General features: G+C 35.1%; 1 protein-coding gene across 1 annotated transcript; it reads left to right on the top strand.

Annotated features, from left to right (window-relative positions):
- The first annotated feature begins 633 nt into the window (after window positions 1-633).
- On the top strand, window positions 634-2,173 carry LOC127107185 (uncharacterized). Its single transcript, XM_051044477.1, has one exon. The coding sequence runs from the start codon at window positions 638-640 to the stop codon at window positions 1,955-1,957; it is 1,320 nt and encodes a 439-aa protein (XP_050900434.1). The 5' UTR covers window positions 634-637; the 3' UTR covers window positions 1,958-2,173.
- Window positions 2,174-9,114: the final 6,941 nt, after the last annotated feature.

The following is a 9,114-nucleotide window of genomic DNA, read 5'->3' as shown; positions in this document are numbered from 1 at the left end:
TTTTATTTTTAAAATTTTTGATAATACTTTCTCTATCATGTATTTTTTAATTGGCAAAATTTTGATAGGTTAATTTTATTAATTAAAAAAATATTAAACAAAATTGAGTACAATAACTTAATAAAAAAATCTATACTCTAAAATTTAAAAATATATATATCAACTTTAATAAAACAGTATTTATATAATAGACTTAATTTTTATATTTGTCTTTGATTATATATTAGGTTTAGTGATCCAAAAAAAGGTAAAAAAAATAGAGTTATTTAGATAATTTAAATATTGTTATGGAGTTAAAATTGGTATGATATTCAAAGTGATAATTCATTTGGATATCATATTAATATAATAATTTTTCTTTATTATAAAAAAATATATGCAAAAAATATATATAAATATGCCTATTTAAGATAGTTGTATAACTATTATTCCATATTAAATCAATATAAAGATTAAAAGAGAACTAACAAATTTAAAACAGAATAGTAAAAAAACAAATCTTATCAGTTCATAACAGTTAAAAAACTTATTCAGATTGAAAGCGCAAATTTAGGTAGTAGTAGTTTTTTTTATTGCCTACATAATCCAACAATCCAACACAGTGGCGGCACAATCTAACCTGATTATTGTGTTCAATATGAAAAGGAAGAGGACAAGTTTTCACAAATCAGCCTTCTTCCTCACTAAGATAAAGAAGAAGAAAACTTGTCTCAAATCTGAATCCGAATTTTATTTACCTGAAGATTGTTGGGAGCATATCTTCAAATTCCTCATCAACCGCAAGAGACACTTTAAGTCTCTAACCCTTGTTTCGAAGCAGTTTCTCTCCATCACCAACCGACTCACTTTCTCTATCGCTACTCGCAATCCACCACCTTCTTTTCTCACTCGTTTCTTCCATAGATTCTCCAACCTGAATTCCCTTCGCCTCTCTTTCCGCTCTCGTGTTCTCGACGAGGGCATTGCTTCCACTCTCCGTGATAGACCAACATTGAAATCTTTATCCATCTCCAGGATTGACCTAAACGATACAAGTTACTTTACTTCACACTATATTGATTCCTTGGTCACTTTGAAGGGTTTGAATTCTCTTAATTTCTGCCATTCGCAAATCTCAAATGAGTTGCTCTACTCTATTGCAAGGGAAGGTCTTCCTTTAAAGAGCTTTATTCTAAAAAAGTGTAGCGGTTATAATTATGATGGAATTTATTTCTTGTTATCCAAATGTAATGGGATACAACATTTGGGTTTTCAAGCTGATTTCTTAAAGGACCGTCATATTGCCCAGCTATCTTTGTTTCTTCGTGGTTTGGTGTCTATAAAACTTTGGCGCTGTTGGAAGCTCACAAACTCGGCCTTGTATGCAATCATTAGGAAATGTCCTTTACTTAGTGAGATCACAATGCAAAGCATTCTAAGAAAGAGTGTAGAGAGTTCTGATTCTTTAAAGGATTTTGTTTTGAACCCTCAATTAAAGATTCTAAGTTTGGCTAACAATTTATTTATAGAAAATGAAAGCATCCTATTGTTAGCTTCCATTTTTCCCAATTTAGAGCATCTTCAGTTGAGTACTTGCAATCACATATCTAAAAAAGGTATTTGTCAAGTCCTAGGTAGATGTTCTAAGATTAAACATTTGAACATTAATGACAATAACAAAATGAGAGGTCTTAAAATGAATTTTGTAATTCCTCAATTGGAGGTGTTAGACTTGTCAGGTACAAGGGTTGATGATAGAACACTCTATCATATCTCAAAGAGTTGTTGTGGACTTTTGAAATTGTCTCTATCATGTTGCAATTATGTCACCGAAAAGGGAGTGATGCAAGTGGTTGAAAACTGCACCCAACTGAAGAAGATCGATTTGAGTTTTTGTAATAAAGTGAGTGCTGATGTTATTGTCTCAATTATTTTATCAAGACCGTCATTAAAAAAGAGGAAACTCTTAGTCTACTAAAGTTTTAGCTCTAAAATTTAAGATGTTTTTGGTTTTTAGATTTGTTTTGCTGAGAAATTACTCTTTTATTTTTAGATACCATATGTAATGCACACACTTGGGTGTTATATGAAGTTTTAAGTTTTAATGTTTTTCTTTACTCTTTCTTTAAACTATATTACATGAATTAAATTTGTGTCATAGTTATTGCCGCCTTCATTGGCAGCATGGGTCATGTCGGGGTCATTGGTCATTGGTTGTAATTGGAAAGATAATAATTTAACTTAGCAGTCAACTTAATTTCTATTTTTCTTTGGTTTGATGTTGATATTATTCTACAAACTGAAGTATTAATCATCCTCTTAATTCCGTTGGATACTCAAAAAAAAAATGTTTTACTTTTCTTGTAAATAGTGGAAGTCTCTGTTTTATCACAGACATGGCATACAAAATGATCCTTAAATTAAGATATGACAGTAGTTTAAAGAAAATTAATAGTATTTCTTCTAATGATCCATTTTTATTGCTAGTGTTCAACCATGTTTTCGTGTTATAAGATTCTGTTGTAAATTGCAATCACTTGCACATGATCTCACATAAGGTTGATTGCGATGCTTTGGTGATATATGTCTTTAGCATAGAAATCCTTCAAATAGTTTATCTGTGAAATTATTTGAGGAACTTTGATGATCAACTTATTCTCCTTTATGGTTTCTCTTGACGGGAAATGAGGACATATCAAACGTATCAGTTCTCGTTCGGTCTAATAAAAACACTAATAAAATGTATTCCTTCGCGTATTACATGTCTTCTTTGCAAGATACTACCGAAAAACTAAACAACATATACTAAAAAAGACAAAGAATGAGCTTGTGACCACTTGGTCATCATTATTATTGGTTGCAGCCACATATTGATGATGATCATCACTAAATGATGACTACTGCTGTCGTAGTGCCTAGTGACGACTGTGTATCTAATTGTTCATAATAAAATGGATTATTATTATTATTTTTGTATGATGGTATTTACCTTTTTCTCATGAGTAATTTTACTCGGGTTTTCAGAAAAAATGGATAACAACCTTAAGTTTGACAAAAACATGAAAGTTAAGATGAATAATAGAAAAACTGTTTTGAGATTTTTGCATGAAATCAATGTTATGTGGAACTAAATAAAGTATCAACTGCGTGGAAGCAGAGAAACATTTTCAACAGATCCTCTATATCCAACTTGTTCAGTCTGTTTTTCTCCAATTTGCTCAGGGAACACGTCGGATTGTAACAACGGGGCGATATTATTTATATGCAGCCATGTCATTTACCATAAACTATTTTCATCGGATCGTAACGACAGGGCGATATTATTTATATTCCGCCATGTCATTTACCATAAACTATTTTCATCACCAGAACTACTGTTTCACTGGCATGCTTCCATAGCAAGCAAAGTGTTCTTGAGAAGCTCGGACACAAGCTCTTGAAGCATCTCACTTCTCTTTCTCCTAATTTCCACTTTCATAAATATTTCGAAACAATTTAACGCACCTAACCATAATTTTCTGAATTCTGTAGATTGTGAAATTTGAAATTTGAATTTGAATTTGTCAGTAGTCCTAAAGATAAGGTTTTGCTTCATGTTATGGTTTTCACTTTTTCTTGGTCTGGTTGAGTATACATTAAAATACGAGTAAGAGGATATGAAAGTACACATTACTAATCAGCAGCTTTGGAGAATGAAACTCATTTGAATTCCACATGTGCATGATATGAAAAATAAGCTCCTAACATAGAACAAAAAGAAAATAATTTACAATGAAACTACCATTCATCATGTCCTATCTTTACTTAACAAAATTCCTATTAGTCTCAATTTCTAAGGATCAAATTCTGAAGAGTGTGGATGGTGCAAATTTGTGTCTGTCCTACAGAGTGGAATTGATGTCTTTTCAATTACCTTGAGTGTTACTTAAAATACAACTCCAAACCATCCAATAAAAAGATGAACCATCCTAAAAAATCAAAGTGTGAAAAACAACTAGCTAATCAATGAACCAATCTGAAAATGTAGGATGCAGGGATATTTGCAATGGGGGAGTTAGTAAACTTATTTCAAAGAGTCGTCAAAGAGGAAGGTTGAACTGCAGTATACACTAAATATTGACACTAATTGGTACAACAAGTATTAATTAATTTATATAAAAAGAGTTAGCAGGTTTCGGATGTTAATCAGGAAATAATCAAACACATTTATCGTAAATAATTTACATTCATAGAATAGAAAATTAGTAATTAATTAAGAGCTGTAATTAGTTATGATTATTCATTATGAGTTGTAATTACCGACACTATTATATATAGTATCAAATACAATGAGAAAGGCATCAAGCCAGAATTTATAACATGGTATCAGAAGGTTCGATCAAACCAAACCTTTGAAATTGTGTTATCTTGGGCTTGTCCGGCGACACCCACTGTGTCGTTCTCGAAATTGTCTCTTCCATTCCGGTTCATTGTCGGATTCGTTCTGTTGTTTGCGGTTTCGTGCCGTATCTTGATTTTGTCTCGGTGATTCTCGATTTGAAGGATTGAGATCGTGATTCTCGATATTGTTCTGGATTGTCGTTACTTGTGTGTGATTCTGAGTTTTGCTGCCGTCTCTTGATTCTCGGTGTTGTTCAGGATTGACGTTGTTTAGGTTCAAGATTGACGGTTTTGCTTTGACATCGTTATTTCGTATTTGCGATCAAAATGACTTCTCACGATTTTGATTCATTGCTGCCTTTACGACTCTGCAATCGCAACAGTTGTTTCCTTTGTTACGGTATTGGGTATTTAGGTTTCTAAGGTTATTTTGTATTCCTTTCCCTTTTTTTCTTTTTCTGTAATTTCAAGCGGTGGGTGCAGAATTAAAAAAAATAAAATAATAATAATTAATTCTGCTGCACGTGTTTTACTTAAAAAAAAAAGTATTGTATTATGAATTCAGAAAAAGAAAAAGATAATTTTTGTGTTCGTTTTACCGGTAAAAATTATCCGGCTTGGGAATTTCAGTTTCGAATGTATGTCAAAGGGAAGGGATTATGGAATCACTTGGATGATATCTCTATGGCGCCATTAGAGACAACTGATTTAGATGCTTGGGAAATCAAAGATGCTCAAATTATCACTTGGATTCTCGGTACTATTGATCCTCAAATGATTAATAATTTGCGATCTTTTTCCACTGCTCAAGAAATGTGGAACTATTTAAAGCGTATTTACAATCAGGACAATGTGGCCAAACGTTTCCAGTTGGAGCTCGAGATAGCCAATTACAAACAAGGTTATATGTCAGTTCAAAAATATTTTTCTGGTTTTTTGAATTTGTGGACAGAACACTCTGCGATTATACATGTGGATGTTCCCAAGAGTTCTCTTGCGGATGTCCAGGAGGTCTACAACACTAGTCGACGAGATCAATTTCTTATGAAACTTCGTCAAGAATTTGAAGTTGTCAGAGGTGCTTTGCTGAACAGGAATCCTGTTCCTTCTTTAGACACATGTGTTGGTGAACTTCTTCGAGAGGAACAACGTCTTGCTACTCAAGGAACCATGTCTCATGAAGTTGTTGTTTCTGAGCCTACAGTGGTTGCATTTGCTGCTCAGAGTAAAGGTAAAGGTCGTGATATGAGACAGGTTCAATGTTTCTCCTGTAAACAATTTGGCCATATTTCACGGAGTTGCAATAAAAAGTTCTGCAATTATTGCAAACAGCAAGGTCATATTATATCTGATTGTCCCACACGTCCTCCACGACCAACACAACGTTCAGTGCAGGCATTTCATGCAAATACAAATTCTACTGATGGCCCTTCTGTTACTAATGCATCTAATGATGTTACTCTACAGCCTGAACTAATTCAACAAATGGTACTTTCTGCTCTTTCAGCCTTGGGAATTCAGGGTAAGTCTTCTAATATTTCTCGCCCATGGTTTCTTGATTCTGGTGCATCCAATCACATGACGGGTTCCTCTGAATATTTGCACAATTTACAATCTTATCATGGTAATCAGAAAATTCAAATAGCTGATGGCAATACTTTATCTATCACTAATGTTGGCGATATAAACTCTGACTTTCGGGATGTTCTTGTATCACCCGGACTTGCTTCCAATTTGTTGTCTGTTGGTCAATTGGTAGATAAAAATTATGATGTTAACTTTTCTAGAGATGGTTGTCTTGTGCAGGAGCAGGTGTCGGGGAAGGTGATCGCGAAGGGGCCTAAAGTGGGAAGATTGTTTCCAATACAATTTATTTCTAATCATTTATCTCTTGCGTGTAATAACGTTTTGAATTCTTATGAGGATTGGCATAGAAAATTAGGTCATCCGAACTCTTCTGTTTTGTCTCATTTATGTAAAACTGGTTTGTTGGGAAATAAAAATGTTATTTCTAATGCCTCGGTTTCATGTTCTGTTTGCAAATTGGCTAAAAGTAAAACACTTCCTTTTCCGTCTAATGTTCACCGTGCCTCTACTTGTTTTGAGATAATTCATAGTGATGTATGGGGAATGTCTCCCGTAGTTTCTCATGCTCACTATAAATATTTTGTCACATTTATTGATGATTATAGTCGTTTTACTTGGATATATTTTCTACGTTCTAAATCTGAAGTGTTTTCTATGTTTCAGAAATTTTTGACATATGTTGAAACTCAATTTCAAGCAAGTGTTAAAAATTTTCGCTCTGACTCTGGTGGTGAGTACATGTCTCATAAGTTTCAGGAATACCTTCAACAAAAAGGCATCCTGTCTCAACGATCTTGTCCCAATACCCCTCAACAAAATGGTATGGCAGAACGTAAGAATCGTCATTTGCTTGATGTAACACGCACTTTACTTCTCCAAGCTTCTGTACCATCCCGATTTTGGGTGGAGGCTCTTTCCACAGCTGTCTTCTTGATCAATCGTCTTCCTTCTATGGTTATTGATCTTGATTCTCCTTTCTTTCGTCTTTTTAAAATTCATCCTGATTATAGTGCTTTACATACTTTTGGTGTGTGTGTTTTGTTCACTTACCTCCTTTTGAAAGACATAAGCTTGGAGCACAATCCGTTCAATGTGCATTTATGGGATATAGTCACTCTCATAAGGGATTTGTGTGTTATGATGTCACTAACCATCGTTTTCGCATTTCTAGAAATGTGACATTTTTTGATAATCAGTTTATGTTTCCCTGTGTTTCTCCTGCCATTAATGATATTGTTACTCTTCCTAAGTTTTCTATTATGCCTCAATCTATTGAACGTTATAAACCAGGTCATGTATATGTTAGACAAAACAGGCAGCAGGTTTGTTAGATACCCAAAAATGCTTATTTGAGTTATCAATTAAGGGTATTTTTCACTCTATTTCCTTGCTCTTTTGTCAAAACCACCTTTGTTCTAACATGAAATGCAATACATTGATAAACGATCTTGGTACCTTTGATTTGTGTGTTATTGTGCAGGTAGAAGGCATGAAACAATAGAAAATGAAAGACACAAGAAGTTGGCAAAGGAACCAAAGAGAATTTGCATTCATCAGCTTGCTCGCTAGGCGAGAGCTGAAGCGAAGGCCTCGCTAGGCGAGTTTCCAGCGAAAAGCTCCAGTAAAATGCCAATAAATTCGCCAGGCGAGATCCTAGCGAAGGTGGTAGCGAGTTCGTTCAGTTTTGGTGAAAAGCGCAGCCAACACTCTCTCGCTAGGCGAGGCTCTAGCGAGTCCCCATCGAGCATTCCAGTAGCAAAACCTCTCAACCTCGCTGGGGCGAAGGTTGGAGCGTGTCCTTCGCTAGGCGAAGGTTTGTTCGCTAGGCGAACATGACAGTTCAACAGACCCTGTTTCTCTGGGCACAGGTGCCTTGTGTGCCACAATTAGACCCTCGCTAGGCGAGCCTTTCTGCTCGCCTAGCGAGCATGACAGCCCAGTACTACTCTATAAGTAGCAGGTGCCACTTTTGAGTGTCATACCTAGTTTTTACAGCATTTTTCCACTTTTGTACTTTCTTAGAGATATTTTCCAGCATTGTTCTTAGGATCTTTTATTCCCTAGATTTCATTTCTCTTCATCTTGTAACCATCTTCTACAAAAAGAAGGTGGATTCCCATCCAATATCGATTATCCGACTTGGATGTTGATCAACCTTCTTCCGAAACTTGCCGACCAAGCTACCATGAAAATGAGTAGCTAAGTCCTCCATTTGTCAAGGTTAGATGTAGGTGATTACTAGCTTTGTGTGTAAATGTAAGGATCTTCATGTGTAAACTCTTTAATGGTGAATATATGATGAAAACTTTGTTTCTATTTAAAACTCTTTGTGTTGGTTTATGATCGAGAGATGTTTACCAACTCTTGACCTAGGTTTTCATCCAATCTTGTTTGTTAGCTAGAGATAGTAATGAATGATTTTGTTCACCATAAGGTTGAACCAAAAAGTTGTCATTTTGATAGATTGTGTTCGAGAGAAACAATGGATCAAAATGGGAAAACTCACAATGTGTGTTCGAGAGAAACATATTGGGAGGACTTTGTGAAATGATTTATCATCTAAAGGAGCTTATAAGATTGTTGACCGAACAAATACATGAAAAGTGATCATCGAACCTTAACTTTGGCAATATTTCTCATTTATTCAAACCATAAACTTTACCGCAATTTATTACCTTTTTATGCAAGATAACGTGACAACCAACCAAAACCTTATTGTTACATTGAGTTAGAATTAATACAACCATCGAACGGCGGTGATATCTTACAATCCCTGTGGATACGATAACAAAAACCCGACACGTAAATTTACAACCAACAAAATGGCGCCGTTGCCGGGGATTGTAAATTGATATTGCGAGCATCGCAATGGTTGTTTAAGTTTTAGCTTGTGAATTTTTGACTTGTGCTTGTAATCTGTTTGGTTTAGTGTGCAGCTTACGTTTTATGCGAGGGCAAATCCCTGTGGACGAACTTCTTTTTGATCCTGAGATCGAGAGAACCGCAAGGAGGCTCAATAGCAAAACGAGACGTAGGAGGCAACAGGCTAGACAACGCCAAGAGCAAGGAGAAAGTTCTTCGACCACAAATCCACCACCATTCATACCAAACATGGAGCAACCACCACCACCACCTATTTCTACTCCATGCATAAACAGTCCAAGGAAC

The sequence above is a fragment of the Lathyrus oleraceus genome, chromosome 7 (assembly GCF_024323335.1).
Source record: "Lathyrus oleraceus cultivar Zhongwan6 chromosome 7, CAAS_Psat_ZW6_1.0, whole genome shotgun sequence".
Taxonomy (NCBI): Eukaryota; Viridiplantae; Streptophyta; class Magnoliopsida; order Fabales; family Fabaceae; genus Lathyrus; species Lathyrus oleraceus.
The sequence above is the reverse complement of the archived record's forward strand: the minus strand, read 5'-3'. Positions and strand labels throughout refer to the sequence as shown.